The sequence below is a fragment of the Solanum dulcamara genome, chromosome 9 (assembly GCF_947179165.1).
Source record: "Solanum dulcamara chromosome 9, daSolDulc1.2, whole genome shotgun sequence".
Taxonomy (NCBI): Eukaryota; Viridiplantae; Streptophyta; class Magnoliopsida; order Solanales; family Solanaceae; genus Solanum; species Solanum dulcamara.
In genome coordinates this window covers 681330-697285 of record NC_077245.1, presented here as the reverse complement: position 1 = coordinate 697285, position 15956 = coordinate 681330, and the positions used below count along the sequence as shown (strand labels likewise).

Sequence of the window (15956 nt, the reverse complement as noted above, 5' to 3'; positions counted from 1 at the left end):
ACAACAACCCAGTGAAATCCCACAACATGGGGTCTGGGGAAACTTATGCATAAAATAAGTATGGGAAATGTCTGTAAGTGTGTGATTTTTCAGCCTCCAATCAATTTCCAATGAGAGATGATTATTTGTAGCATTCTGTAAAATCCTATTAAGATTCCTAAAGAAAGCAAGATAACTCCATGCTTTGTTAAGTGAGCCTCTCTTGCAAATTTCCATCCATTATATGTCCATATTTTTGTTAAGTGAGCCTCTCTTGCAAATTTCCATCCATTTCAAGTGGAGGATTTGAAAATAAAAATACAAAAAAGAAACTGAAGTCTCTTCACATAAACACTCCAAGAGGTAAACTTCCATGAATAAACGAGGCAGTGCAGAAAGTAAAGAGATACCAAAAGGCCACAATGAAGACTGAGAAACAAAAGATATGTATATATACCTTTCTTTTTTACTTCTTTTACAGAGAATATAATTGTATTAATGTACAATTAACGAAACTATTCTGATGTGTTCTCCAGAAGGTTATACATGCAGCCATGAACAGTCAAGGGCTCCCTCTACTACCCCCCCCCCCCCCCCTCTCAACCCAAAATCTAGAGAAAAAGAAAAGATTATGTATCCCTACAAAAGTATGCATTAGCTTGTATCAGAATTGTGCTGTAGGTAGATCACCAATTATCCTGCTAGCTATCTCATGGATCAAACATCAAGTCATGGCTTCTGAAAAAAAAGAATATATTTCCTACAGAGGAGACTCTTTTACACCTGATTAGATTAGAACTGGGAAGATGTAGATGGCCGATCCTCTTGCTTCTCTACAAGCACACATCTTGATGGTGGACCAAAAACGCTTAATAGTACCTGCAAAGGAGCAAGTGGACTACTTAGAAGGCATAGCCAAGTTTGCGTCAATTTCAAAATCTCCATGAATTATTTCCAGACATCTATTTTTTGTGTAGCAACACTATTTAGCACATTTTCTTGCATAACTTTTCGTTTGCTTCTTAAAGAAAAATGCCGGAACTTACTAGTTCTAATCACTAGGTAAAAAATCAAGATTAGGAAAAAGATTGTGGGTAACAATTAATAGCGCATCAATAAAAGGTTGTGAGACAGAATATTGAAGAAAAGAGGATGTTATTACTTCAAGACACTTACAGGTAAAAATATGAGCCCGTGTAGAAAACCAAGAAGAACCAAAGCCAGGTACATTTGAAAGTAGTAAACCTGCAAAATGTAAGTTAAGGTGAAGCAACCAGAACAAGTAGCTCACTCCATTTATGACATTGTATGCAAGCAAACATACCACAAAAACTTCTGTCCTTGAGAAACAAAGAACAATTACACCAACAAGCTTTGTAAGCGTGATACCACTGCAAAAGATGAGAATAGAACAAAAGTGAGAATTCCTTGACAGCTATATATTTTCTTCAATATCTACCACATTTAAAAGACGGATATTCATTGTGTTCCTCTGTTGCAATAACAGCTTCAAATCCATCGTGCCCTTTTAGGCCCATTAGCTATTCAATGTGCCAGTAGGCATAGGTTGAATGGAATTAGATCCTTTTCTAGTTTGTTATAACAGCTCATTACAGGTCCATTTAATTACTATTTTTCAAATTTGTTTTGACATGACTAGCCATAGTCCTGACCGCTCCTCATTTTATATTATATAATGTCCTAAAATTCGAACATTCATGGAAATGTACTCATATCATGTCAATATCCTGCTAGCCCTTAATTACTGCTCTAGAAAGGACTCGTAGTTACATCTGTTTATAAACATGCTGACACACTATTGTTAATCAAATTGATAAGAGTCAAAAGGTAGACTTGACCATTGAAGATAGATTCACTTAATTAATAAAATGGAACAGTAAAATCAAATGTATTTTTTTACGCGCTCCAACATAAGGAGAGATCAGAAGACATAATCCACTCTAGCTTCTTCGATAGTAGAGAATGCCAGACCTGAATACAGAAGCGCCCATAGTAGTCAGTGCTTCCTTCATGCGTTGGTTTCTATCTCCACTGCTAACCTGCATAACGTGCAGAAGAATGTTAAGGAGAGAACTATAGGTGCCTCACTGACTCTAACAGAACATACAGGAAAATACAATAAGATAACAAAACATGGAACCTTTCTCAAAGGGAAATAGAGCCAAATAAGATGTTTTGACTTCCTATTACATGAGTGGGGTCATAATCTTTATTTTTATTTTTTTTGAGAAAGAGTGGGGTCATAATTGACACCCCAAGCTAAGGTTTGACGCACATGTATAATTCGCTGCAGGAGGCTCATTGCTGATAACAAAAGATATCATTCAAACAGTTCACTTCAGAGGCATAAAGATTTACTTGAACCTATTAGTCATTCTACTCACTCAGACACAGATTCCCTTCTCAATCCTTTGAGACAATTATATTTGCTTAATATACAGTATTCTCTTACTTAACCTACTCAAGTTGAACTTCATTCTCTCATTATTAAAAACAAGAAAAGTAGACCAGATAGATCACTCTGATAGAAGACCAACCAAGAAGGCATGTGTTATATGGACACAGAATTCAACAGCAATACCAACGGCCATCACAAGGTTAACAACAGATACAGCATTGAGCTGGATTTTTAGAATTGCCATTACTCCCTGCAAAACGATATAAGATGTCACTGCTAGAGAGAAAAAATCAGGTGCAATGATATGAACTCAAACAATTGTTCAAAGAAGAAAATATACCATAAGATCCAGAACAATCATGGTCAGCACAAGCAAGATAATTGCTGAAGTCCAAAAACTAGATGTAACAAAGGTCAAACAAAACAGAGTTAATATTACAGATACAAAAAACAAAGGTGCTTTGTTCCAGAAACCAAGAAAGGAAAGGAATGGGATAACATTCCAAGAGATAATCTACTAACCTACAAGTGATAACTAAGCATACAATAAATACAGCCCCTGTTGAAAATGAAAAAAAAATACATAGTTAATGTCTCTCAATGATTTTAGTCATTTTAAAACTACCCAATGCTTCCAAATAGAAATGATATCCAGCATATATAAGGAGAAAAAAAGATTTCATAATATCCACATAGTCAAAGTTATATCATACAACAGCTGAAAGGTGCCTTAAATTAAGTGCAGAGAGACAACACTGACCAATAGCAATCGCTAAGTTAATTAGGGCTGTCCTCCATATGCTTAAATATTGCTCAAAGAACATATAAAACACTGCATACGGGAAAACCTCCATCTGCACAAGAAAAAGAGTTAAGTCATGTCTAATACGCAGAACTTTTTTTATGGAAATGCATGCCAAGTGTGTGATTGCCAGGAAGAAGAAAATGGGACAAATCACAGATCAGAAGCAGCTTATTATGGGGTTTAATTGTAGGGTGTAAAACTCTTTCACTTGGGCACAATTTCCATTTCTGCCACAATGTTAATTTGTTCTTCCTTTTTACCTCGAATCTTATAAGTACAGATAATTATTTTCTAGTTATATAAAATCTGCAAGACACGATATACAAATATCTAACCTCCAGAATCTCTTGAAAGTTCCACAATGATTTTTTTTCACCTAAACTTACTAAAACTTTCATATTACAACTATAACATGCCTTTTGGTACCATTAGTTTATCACCAGAATGTATAAGCTGATAGATGAACAAATCAAAAGGAAAGAGATAATCTTGGTAGTTGTCATTAAAAAAAATCAGTACAGACAACAAAAAGAGACCTCACAGTTAAGCTCCTGAAAATGATACCAATACTTCATTATGCTGTGTTCAGAAATTACCTTTAGAGAATCAGAAACCCTTGAACTGAATTCTCGTGCAGCCCTCATAGAATTGACATAGTCAACCTGAAGAAGACGGGATAAGATCAAACACATGGACCCCTAGACAAAGTTTAGTGAACTATAAGGTAAAGGGTTGTGAATGATTATATACCTGTTTGTTAAGAGGCATGTGATATGTACGAAAGGCTGATGCTTTAATTATACCATCCTCGTAGCCTGATGAACAAAACAAAAAGAATAAAGATATAATTAATGGGAGCTGATTCAGTGGAACAACTGCTACTGACTGCAAGGATCTACATCACGCTCAACAGAAACAACCAAATATACATATAAATCAACCTTCAAGCTCCACATTAGTGGTGTATGCCCCATTGCCTCCTTTAGCACAATCACTGGAAGGTAACGCATTCAGGAACCATGGAAGCTTCTCTCGAAATTGTTCAGTTGTAGGGCGACCATTTGCTAAATCTGAATGACGGAAACACTGAAGGATACCAAATGTCAGTCAATTAATCAATTCAACAGTTTTCTCTTGGCTTAATGATTTTCATGAAACTGAGGTATTCACCACATGATTCAAGCTTGATGTGGATTATGTCCAAAAGTATCTCTCAAAAGCCAAAGTAAAAAAGATATTTGAAACTGAAGAATACATTTTGCTTATTGGCACATTGTAATATAAAGCATACATAACAAAGTATATCAGATAAGAGTTATTTGGATTACCGTTGTGCATACATAACAAAGTATATCAGATAAGAGTTATTTGGATTACCGTTGTGCAATCCTTGCATACTCCATTCGAGCTACAGGAGCCACTACTGGGTGAACAACAAGGGGGCTGAAAGGAAAAAGATGCTTATATTGAGAATTTATTACTATTATTTTAAAGTATTAATAAGTAACTATTTTATTTAATGATATTATATTAAGAAAAAAACTCTTTGTAAATTATTTGGAGATGCTTCTTAAGAAAGAAAGTAATCGTACCTGATCATCAGGGGGACAAAAACTACTATTTGTAAATTTTCTACAGCACCCAAATGCTTCTGGAGATATCCAAACAAGAAAATCATCAAGCCATGAAGCAGCCGGTTTAGCGATGTAACTTGATTCTGGGACTAAAGATGCTCTGGAAATCTGCAGAAATACAAAGTTAAGCTAAAGTAACGCAGAACAAGCTGAGGAAAATTATCTCCTCAAGAAAAAAAGATGGCCAAACCATAAAGTGGCATCAATGAGAACATATGCAACAAACTTTAGAAGGCACACGATCTTTAAGTGGGATGAGCTAAGGGGTTAGGGGTCAGCTATAAACCAAGTGCTATCCCTTCCCCAACCCAGCAGCCGAAAAACTTACCGAAAATATACCATCCAGGATGATGAGAGACAAATTCTACATGCAGCTTAATTACAGGAAGACTCCATTTCACAAGACTCGAGAGCGTTTCAATCACATGATTCGTCAAAAGGAACAAGAGTGTTACCTCATTCAACAGAGAATCGGAGTCACATTGGCTGATAGAACATAGCTGGTTTGTCTGTCTTGATTCAGAACTGAGAAAGTAAAATAACATTCTCAATCATTAGAACTATTGAGTTCAACATTCACATCTGCCAGCAACAATAGCTAAAAGTTCTGACATTTAATTCATGCAAAAGCCAATTACCAAGCAATTTGTTCATAGTTTGAACAGGGTAAGAAAGAGTTTTGCCATAGGCATGCAAAATAATTCCAATAACAATTTCTCTAATTTAAGGAAAGGTAAAAACAACACACAAGTGAGCATATTGAGAAGCATCTTGCTAAATAAAAGGAGTATGTTATTCCTAGTACCTAAAGTTATAGTTCTTGACAACAAAGTACAGAGGTGGTCCAATTCTGAGGTATTCTGAGATATTATTGAAGTAACCCTGCACAAAATAACATATATCATACTTAGAAACTCTATGAAAACCAGATTTGTAAATGCACATTACTTAGGTTACTAAACCTGAAGGTATGAGTCGCGGGGAAGAACAATTTGTTGTTCCAAACCAGGTTCAATCCTTGTACATAATGCCTTGAAGGATATAAGCATAAGGTGATCAAACTTCCTTACCAAGTTGCTCAATATAATAAAACCAGTAGAAAGAGATGAAGATTACATAGTAAAAAGGTGGTGCAACTTACAATACTCGCCAATGCAAAAGCAGCAAAGACACATATTACAACAAGTTTTACTCCCCAGAGACTCAAGATGGGGGCATGAATATCCTAAAACCGAAAAAATAAAAATAAATCAAATCTGTTAACAAATACAAGTTAAAACAGCTCCAGTTATCAAAGATCGCCAATTAGTGTAAGATATAAAATGTAGAGAACTCTACGATCATCAGCAGCATAAAGCTACCAAGATGTACAGAATTCCCATAAAGCTACCAAGATCTCTACCATCGCAAGGTCAAAATGTTGACGCACGAGTTAAATAATCGATTAAAATCATAGGAGGCATTACTTGGGTGCTGGAAAAAGAAAGGAAGCAAGAGCAGAAATATGGCTTGGGAAATAACTACTAAAGTTGAGACAAAGAAATCACAGGCTTTACGAGGAAACGGAGCACATCTCTGTATGTGATGCAGATGATAGTGATATTTTCCCCTTACAATACTCAGCCATGTCCAGATGACATGACAGATCTGGTAGAACGGAAGTCCTCTTAATCAAGATTTCAAATCTCCCCTTTATCATGACATTTTACTTATCAAGAAGAAAAAAAGAATCAATGGAAATCATAAACAATATCCAGTCCTTCAAGATCTTATATGGCTTATATGTAAATAAGTACTTCATAGATATCTTTGAAATAATAGCTGCAATATGAGCAATATCTTCAGAGTTCCTCCTGATAGTCATATTTTTAAATTTTGCAAGGTCAAACTTAAAAGTGTATGATTTTGAAGGGTAAAGTTAGTGTAGCAGGATCAAATAAAAACTCTGCTCCTATGCAATAGCTCGCAAACCACACAGGAGAGGTAATCCACACTAGGCAAACCGATGCGACGAGCTCGACCCAGAAGGCAAACCCCTTGTTTTCGCAGGCAAGGGGTTTCGAAATTGAGACCTCCAACATAGAAGTCCCAAGCCCAAAGCACTGGGTCACCCCGAAGGGTATCAAACATCTATAGTAATAGAAAAGTAAAACAATCTTAGATGTTATTGTTGATCGATACACATGATTGTATATAAGTTTATATGAGAATGCAACCTTTTCATTTAAAATTTAAACAAACCTTGTACTAGATAACATTAAAAGCATTTCAGAGATCATAAGCTGATGTTCAGAGAGCACAATGGATGGAATTTTAGAAACATTTCATATATCCATTACCTTCATATACCGTACCAGCAATCCAGGTTTTCTCTGTTGATTACCTGCAAAATCATTTGATATAAGGGCTTCATTCGATAGGAAGAAAATTTGACAGCTTGATGAAAAGCTCCCAGATTTACCTTTTTCATGATCAGCATTTGAACCAAACACTTTAATACATGGGAAACAATCAATTCTATTATCTTCAGCTCTCAAAAAATCAAAACAAATCAAGGCAACAAATGCAGTAACTTGCAGAAGGAAGTCCAACAAAACGGCCAATGCTGCAGGACAAAAACAGAAAAGGGATAAGAGAAGCCCCAGACGCAGGGATGGCAGATATTCAAATAATATTAGCAACTCTCTAAACCAAGAATCAGGCTGTTCCTGACCTGCAAACATGGAAAAAACGCGGCATGCTGGCATTGGAATGAAACTTCCAACTGCAAATGCTAGAACCTCTGAAAGACTGGCTAATGTAATTGATGGTCCAACTTCCACAAGAGCATTGCTAACTCGTCCCTCTAAAGGCAGTTCCATTGGCTGTCTCTTAACAGCATTCACCAGAATGCACATGTTATCTACACCAACCTGAGAAAATATGGTGATTCAAAATGACCATAAAGCAAAAGGAAGGTTAATAAGTAAATTTTTTTAAGAAAAAGGATCAACACATAAAGACATACAAAGTCAAAAAAAAGGAGACTCTCGAAATTCAACTTACAGCCAAGACAAGGAAAGGGATGACTTCCATTATAATGAGGGTAGATTTTACGCCTACTGCACTGAAGAAACCAACCGATCCAAGAACAGAGAGCATAACAAGTATAACTCCTGAAAGACCAAGCAATACCTGGAACACAACAATCCATCAAATTCAGAACAAATGTCAGAAAGGCAAACAGGACTAATATAAACACTATCTTTCTAGTGAGAATGAACAAGTCGAAGAAACCATTGAGTACGTTATTGTTGATTTTCATTGTATGTTCTTTTACAAAAATCTAAAATGTGTTGACTGAATAGTAAAAGTCACTACAGTCATGAGTCTGTATTACTTATGGTTGATGGCATGCAAGGCCAAAAGCAAGGTACCTTAGAGGAAATGTAACAAGAAGAGAAACGGGGAGTATCGCCCAACGTCAAGGATATATACGCAAACATCACAAGATAGCTTATCTGGAACAGAGCAAGTACAAAAAGAAACAGATGAGCAACAGAGGAAGTGGATGATATAATACTCATTAAGGTGAGTCAGGAATACATGCCAAAATAAATATGAAACTCTAAGGGATCACTCACTTACCAAGATAGTAATAGCATCTGCTGTGCTCTCCCTTTTTAACTCTTCCTCAACAGAACTTTCTGATGAAAAGGCAAGGGTCAGATTCTTTGCTTCCACCATTGGCAAGATGTCATCCTGCCCATAGTATCAGAACTGATTAGACCACATAGTCAAAGGTAATTTAAAATTAGAAAAGGATGCTCAAACTTTCATTTAGTATCTCTCAATGGTTCCTCTTGTTATCAAGCTTTCTTTTTTTCGTACTTTTATCTTTTCAAAGAAAATGTTGTCAAGCTTTTTAGAGTTCTTAGAATGCACATTGTAGCATGAATCATTAGTGAAAGGAACATAGTACAACAAGCAAACCTTCACTAACTGAATGAAAGCCTTCTCCCAGGCCACTGCTTTCTTAGAATAGTTGCCTTCTTTATCAATTGCATTATTCACAGGATATGTCACAATGAAAGCAGAAGCCTGCCACAGAAAAATTACATCATCAGGTTACAACTTACACCAACATTGTGATCAGTCATTTGAATCACGAATTTAATGCACGAAGGGAAAAAAGAGGTACCTCAGAGTAATTGTTACCAGAGAAACCACCAAGAGCAGTACTTGGATCAAGTGGAGCTTTAAAAGCACTCAAACAGCTCTCTGCTGAAGTATAATGCTAAAGGAAACAGCAAAAGAAGATTGATCATGAGCGTTAATATTGTTGCTTCAGGCTGTGAAGAAGTATGAAATGAAAGTGGATGTCAAAGATTGAGGCACAAATTATAAGGAAAACTAAGAACATTGATTTATTTCCAGTGCTTTAAACTCCAATGCCAAACTTTCGTAGCTGTTCGCTTCTTAATATTCTTCTGAAGACGAAAAGAATTGACTGATTTTACAAACTTAAGCTGTTTGAATATCCAGGTTCCATGGTGGAGAGATATCATAAGAACCCCGAGTAGACACAAGCTGAAGGACCTCTCTTATTTTGCTTATCCACTCAATTTGAAGCAACTTACTCCTCTCCTGAGCTCAGGATGGATATGAAAAAAGAAACAACGGCATCACAGAGTCTATAGCACTGAGTTAGTTTATAAGGATACTCGGGATACCATGAACATTTGGATATGCTTGGTTTAGAGTTAAATGCATTGGGTTGGTCCCTGGGTATCATCTGCTGATTAAAATAAAAGGGCTGTCGATCTGATATAATTTGTTTTTATTCAAACATGTCACACATTCAAATCCCAGAATTTCTGCAGTTAATTAATTTGAGCATGGATATCTCGACTTGATGTGTGCATGAGGAATATGCTCTACCTTTATCCATGCTTAAACAACACAATATATCTCCAGGCAGCAGTAGCAACTCTTAATGCTAGTCTGCTATGATATGGAGTTGAATGGATGCAGCAAACAACAATGTGGACCAGAAAAGCAAGTTAGGGGTAAAGTCGGTAAATCATAGAAGAAGAAGAATATTATAACAGTGACCAGAGACAAAAGGAAAAGGAAAGTAAAAGTAAATCAGTACTGCATTACAAAGTTAGATCAGAACATACCTGAAAACAGTACTCAACATGTTCAATACCTCCGTAACTATCGAAGTTACTGCTATCCATTTTGAAATACTGCACATCACATAAGTGGGAATCAGTTGCAAGTACATTTTAAGGGAAACTCAGAGATGTCGACAACAGACATCTGTAATAGCTGCCATCATGGACAATTAACAGAAGCAGACGAATCACTAGAGATTAGATAAATAGATAACATTTTGACAATGAAGGAAGAACATGAAGTTAACTGAAAATCATACAGCAGACAACATCTAAGTAATGGCATGTTCAACTCAGAGAGGCATTACAGTCAATCAAAGAGCAGAGAGAAAGCAAAAAAGATCATTCACAGCCCAAGGAACTTCTCTTATTTCTCTCCCTTAAGTACTCAATGTTTGACACAATCTTCAGATCAGGACATTCTTCAGTAAGAGATCAGCAACAAACTAGAGAACTTGTCTTAAAATATTAATCGCGATAAGAAATTTCAGTTAATGTTTGCTTTACAATGAGATATATTATAGTTGTACCTGAAGAATACTTTGAGTAGCGCACTCTGTGCCAAGTGGCTTCATACAAATGTCAGGCAGAGATACCATTGAGCCAGAATAGTTCGCTTGGATTGCATCTATCTGTTCAACATGGAGCAAACTTAGTTTCTAGGAAAAGAAGAAATATTAAGAATATAGAGTAATTCTCAATTGCTTAAATTATGTGAAGCCCAAGACCATAAAGCGGAAGTCAAAAGATGTTCACTCATCTTGCAGGTAACTAAAGGGAGCATGATTCCTCCGAGTATAAAACAAAATTCAAGAAGATGAATTACCTTTTTTTGTATGTCAAAGAGTAACTTCATGTTGTCTTCAGTAACAATAGGAGGGGACTTTCCATTATCTGCGTCCGAGATTGTACCAATTATGAGCTGCAAATTTTATAAGGTGATAGTAATTTCCATGAGATTCAAAGGTCATTCAGTACACCCCAACCTCAAAAAAGGAAAGAAAATGAGAAGAGACGTTAAAGTTCCCTTAACCCTGATAAATGGGAAAAGTGGGACTCGGCTACTTGAGTTTTAAGGATACTAATTTAGTAAAAACGGCAGACATGAGAAACATAGTTTGAAGTACATTCAAACTGTAACTGGATCCAAAGGGTAAACTATTGAATACTACAATCGTGAATATTTTACCAAGTCTAACTTAACAACATAGAGGCAATGACAAAAGTATCTAGCAGAAAGCACAATGAAGCAGAACCTGCTCAATTCTATAAAATGGTGCAAGGTGGCTATCAAAAAATAGTTTCTCCTCTGCAGCTCTACTCCCATGGCCAACCCATAGCTGAAAGTACCAATGTGGAATTTAGGACATGTGTAATGCAACAAATTAAAGAATATTAAAACAATGGTATATACAAACAAATACAATCTTGTTAAGTGGATGAAATGATATTAATAGGAAATTTAGACAGCTAAGACACATCATACCTTCTCAGGCCTTGTCTCAACTTTAAAACGGAAAAGGCCTAAGCAGAGCACCAGGACGATGAACAACGATGAACACAATACAAGGATTGGATTTCTAGCCACCCATGTTCCATATCTCCTGGAAAAGAGGGGTTGTTTACACAAACGTTTCATTTCTGGAAGAACAATACTTAACCAATCACTGGTCATAAATGAGTAAAAGCACAGTGAATCACCTGTAGAACTTTGACATATATCCTTGTACAATTGAGAGTTGAACACCACTTGAAATTTGAGGGACGTCTTCAAGCATCTGAAGATTTCAAATGAATTATAAACATGAGGAGATGATATAGGCATATCTCGTGGTGAAAATACCCATTATCAGGCGAGCTACGACCCAAAAGTCAACTAATAAACTATTACAACAAATAGAACAACAATTTTTATAAAAAAAAATTAATGAAAGAAGCATATAGAGCCCAGCCACCTTTTACAGTATTTAAACTACAGCTTTTGGCCCATGCTCAATGGTGTTAGGTGGCAGACTCTTTACTCCATGTAACTGGAGAAGTATCTAAGATGGGTATTCAAGAGGAAAGACACATTTTACAGATATGTATGATTCACCAAACTCACATTTTGACAAACTGTAAAGGAAAGAAGCACTTATATGGAAAGTAAGAAAGGCGACAAGCAAACAAATCACTGAGAGATTGCAAATTGGCATTCACCTGCATGGGAATATTCTCATCCTTTTGCCTGCTGCTTTGGCGGATGACACCATTTCTAGTGGCACTGATCAATGGCTTTGTTCTTGAAACCGGAGTCTCTTCTCTTTTTTTATGGAGAAAGCCCCATCCAAGAAAAACGGAGACTAATACAACATACAGAATTGTGACAGCAACCTCAATACACTTCACCTGCACCAATCAGGAGTTGGAACTGCATAAAACTTGTTTTTTTTTCTTGCTGTTCTAATTATGCAGAAAAGACAGATTTTACAAGTTATTCTCAGCACTGAAATTCAATCTGAGCCATCATGTGTATAAACTATAGAAGCAAATATGTCATGTGACCCAATATAATGGGCCTCTATTCACCTTGAGAGACCCAATTCTAACTGAACAAGAACCTTCTGTCTGAGCAGGAGGAGGAGCTGAACTTGAGCAAACAGAAGCTGAAGGGCAATCACCACATGAACAGCCTAGTGATGTATCACTGCATGAATACGTAGACACGTTCATAGGTTTCATTCCAGATGACTCAGGAGCAGTTGGTCTAAAATTAATTGCGTATGGAGATCCAGGGACTCCAGGAGGTGCTAGTCTTCCAATAAATGCATACCACTCTGCCAAATTAAGTGTCAGCACAGCATGCAGATTACAGGCAAGATAAAAGATAACATATTGTTAGCCACGTCACCCCAATTCTCTCGCAAAAAAAAAAAAAAAAAAAAAGAGCAACAGTGTGTGTGTGTGACCTCTTCAACCCCATGCAACAGGCCCTCCTGAAAATGGTAACAGAAAGCCAAAAACTACAAATACTGAGGCATGGCAGGATGAAGACATGCATATATTCAAATTTCAAAGTCAGGAACCAGGGAATAGACAATTTACCTCCGAAATTTTTAGCACCTGCACCAATGAACTCTATAGCTCTGGTATTCATAGTACCAAATTTTACATCCTTGCAAGATTCGTACAACCCCTCACCAAAAGTATCAGTTATGAAAAAATCAATTCCATTGACAGTAGAATTCTTTTTGACCTGAAAACAAGAAAATCATGAATTGCCTATTCAAAGCAATTTAGGACAATTGGTGCCACATACAAAACATGATATTTTAGATTAAATCATCTTTCCTTGGAAGTGTTTAAAACAACTGGTACACAGTGTAGACGAAATTAAAAATAACAAAATGGCCATGTAGGTAGAACTTACCTTGGAAATAGATGTGACATTGATAAACTGGCTCTGGTTCGGAGAGCATGTAAGTTCACAAAATAAATTCAAAAAATTTCTCAAGCATGCTGGACAGCCCACAAGAAAGGGAATTGCCTACAAAAGATTTCAAAATGAGAAAGGGGATGAAGAGGATTTCAAAATGAGAAAGAATTGGAGAAGAGAACTGTCACTATTTACACATAACTCAGAGCTATCAAAATTTTACTCCTGATTATCTTTACTGTTAAGCATTCTCAACACTAGGAGCTGGCGAGAGCAAACAAGATCCAAAATAAAATCAATATTATGGAAAAGTCTTACACCATAAAAATCTTACTTGCTGGACTTGTGATCGCAAGGTGTCAAATTGAGTCTCCGTACAACAGACATTTCCAGTTATCGTCGGGCACAAACTTTGAATTTTTGATGAAAGTAGCTCACCAGGCTGCAAAGCACAAGATATTGTACATAGTAACATTAAAATATCAGGCGAACATAATTTATCCAAACAGTTTTGGAGTAAAACAATTAAAAGAACCACATTAAAGCATCTAAGCATGCATGATTTCCTTTATTCCTTTTGAATGGGAGGGAAGTCACGTCAGCAAGACAGATATGATAGGAATGAGAGGGGCCAGATCTTGTCGAGGCCAACAATTATGAATGGCCAGCTCAGGATAGCCACCAAACCTCCATTAATATGATGAAGCAAATAAAAGAATTTACCTTCACGGAAGGGGAACCAAAGGGACAGTTCAGAACTTTCCCATCACTGCGTGCTCCACAAATATCATACATAGCGCAATAGCGTTCAGCATGCCTTTGTCTAACCAAGTAAAAAAATTGAAGAGTTCAAACTAGAACGGTTCGCACTTCATAAAATTCATGAAAAATGAGACAGATTAAATTCAAGAGTTTCAACCATCTACTTCATCTACTCAAGAACTTGTATAATTATTAAAGACAGGAACTGAATTAGCTTTTACCTAGATGCTCATGATTATAATAAAGATAAGAACTAATTTAACTTGACCAACATTGAATGTCAGTCACATGAATTGAAATTTGTCAACCAGATTAAAGTAAGCCAGCAGAAACATCACAGAATGGGAAAAATTCAGCAATCATTTGGTTATGTCTACGAAAAGTATTATCTGGAAAAATCGAAACCAAGACTAGGAATTTTTACAAACAAAATCAAGAATCATCATCCTTCCATTTCGATAAAAAGAAGGCAGCTGGCTACCTTGGGATCCAAATGTACATAGGTTCTCTTACAGCAGAAAAAAGATATCAGTACCAAAATTCACTTAAATATAGAAATGCATGAAACTTACATTCCAGAGGAATTTGACGTTTGTGCAGTCACTGTATAACCAATAAACAAGACCTGCACAGGTAAATTTTCTTGTAACTCAGCTCTATTCAAAAAAAGATTTTCAAAACTACTCAAATCATATAAATTATTTTCATTTATTGCATCAAAAAGGTCTATGCCTAGCATTAACTTTCGACGCATCTCTCTCTGTATGCAGAAATCTGATATGTCTCTAATGAGATTATGCACAATTCAGTAGAAGTAACGAAAATACTAACATACTACTGAAATACGCCCAGAAATGCAGACGACATTGTTCAAACTCCACATGAAGGTTGAAATTTAGCAATATGTGATTCATGTTGTAAAAAGCTCCAGATTATCAAAGAAAGGAAGCCATACAAAACAGCTAATTTACTTAACCAAATTCAAACTTTTCAATTGAAAAGCGGAAATCAAAAAGAAGAAAAAGAAAAAAAAACGAAAATCATTTTGTTTCCAATCAGAAATTTTACAAACAACAGTGAAAAGCGTCCTTCTTCAACTTCTCACTCGCGAGTATTCGTTCATTATACACAATATGCTGCTACTCAAGCGAAGTCAAATAGGTTTCAGTTAACGGCGAAATCGTTCTTCTTCAGCTCAAATACGATGATGAGTCAAACCTGAAAGAGCGAAATAGTGAAAGAAATCCTGAGAAAATGAAACACTATTGCTCTTGTTCCTATTGAAGAAGAAGAAGAGAACTCCTCCATTGCCGGAGCTGGAGCCGGAAAAACTCCTCCGGTTAGTTTTGAAGATTTTGCTCCCCTGTTAAACTACTCCTTATAGTACAAAAGTCCGTCTCTTTTCTGTACAGACCAGAAAGAGAAAGAGAGAGTCAAAGGATGAATGTTTAGCACTCGCAGAATTTATAGGAGAAAAGGATAATTAAAGTACTCGGTCTATTTTCCATTTATACTGCCACTAGTATTATATTCTACAAACTGTTCCAGTCTGGAACTTCACAAGTTTTCTCTCTGATCGAATTAATTACTCGATTAAATTTGAATTCGCACATAATAAAAATTATTATATAAATAGTTATTCAAGTACAAAATAAAACATATCAAATCTTCAATTAACTTCTTTAATCTTATTTTAACTGTTTCTTTTAATTATTTTTACGTCTATTGAAAAAAATATATAAGATATAGTTTGAGGTCCCGTGATAAACCCCTTTTGTATAGT

At 36.1% G+C, this 15956-nt stretch overlaps 1 protein-coding gene across 1 annotated transcript; it reads right to left on the bottom strand.

Annotated features, from left to right (window-relative positions):
* Positions 1–402: 402 nt before the first annotated feature.
* Positions 403–15680, bottom strand: LOC129902156 (uncharacterized). Its single transcript, XM_055977222.1, has 39 exons — positions 15392–15680; positions 14746–14798; positions 14135–14234; positions 13746–13853; positions 13406–13522; positions 13081–13231; positions 12565–12812; positions 12196–12384; positions 11698–11774; positions 11483–11600; positions 11253–11336; positions 10823–10918; positions 10527–10628; positions 10000–10068; positions 9018–9113; positions 8810–8917; positions 8465–8578; positions 8254–8337; positions 7883–8011; positions 7551–7749; positions 7299–7442; positions 7177–7220; positions 5979–6062; positions 5800–5868; positions 5643–5719; positions 5293–5362; positions 4796–4945; positions 4581–4646; positions 4145–4289; positions 3954–4018; positions 3800–3865; positions 3159–3252; positions 2921–2957; positions 2739–2796; positions 2538–2648; positions 1972–2039; positions 1304–1370; positions 1156–1224; positions 403–858 (listed from the first exon to the last, which is right to left on the bottom strand). Exons 1-39 carry the CDS (start codon positions 15479–15481, stop codon positions 772–774), a joined length of 3903 nt encoding a protein of 1300 aa, XP_055833197.1. The 5' UTR covers positions 15482–15680; the 3' UTR covers positions 403–771.
* Between the last annotated feature and the right edge of the window lie 276 nt (positions 15681–15956).

Coding starts and splice junctions, on each gene's coding strand:
- LOC129902156 (XM_055977222.1), bottom strand. CDS start 15,481: ATGGAGGAGTTCTCTTCTTCTTCTTCAATAGGAACAAGAGCAATAGTG. Junction 11,337..11,482: donor TTGAGACAAGGCCTGAGAAG/GTATGATGTGTC, acceptor TGGTACTTTCAG/CTATGGGTTGGCCATGGGAG. Junction 8,012..8,253: donor CTTGTTACATTTCCTCTAAG/GTACCTTGCTTT, acceptor GTTGTGTTCCAG/GTATTGCTTGGTCTTTCAGG.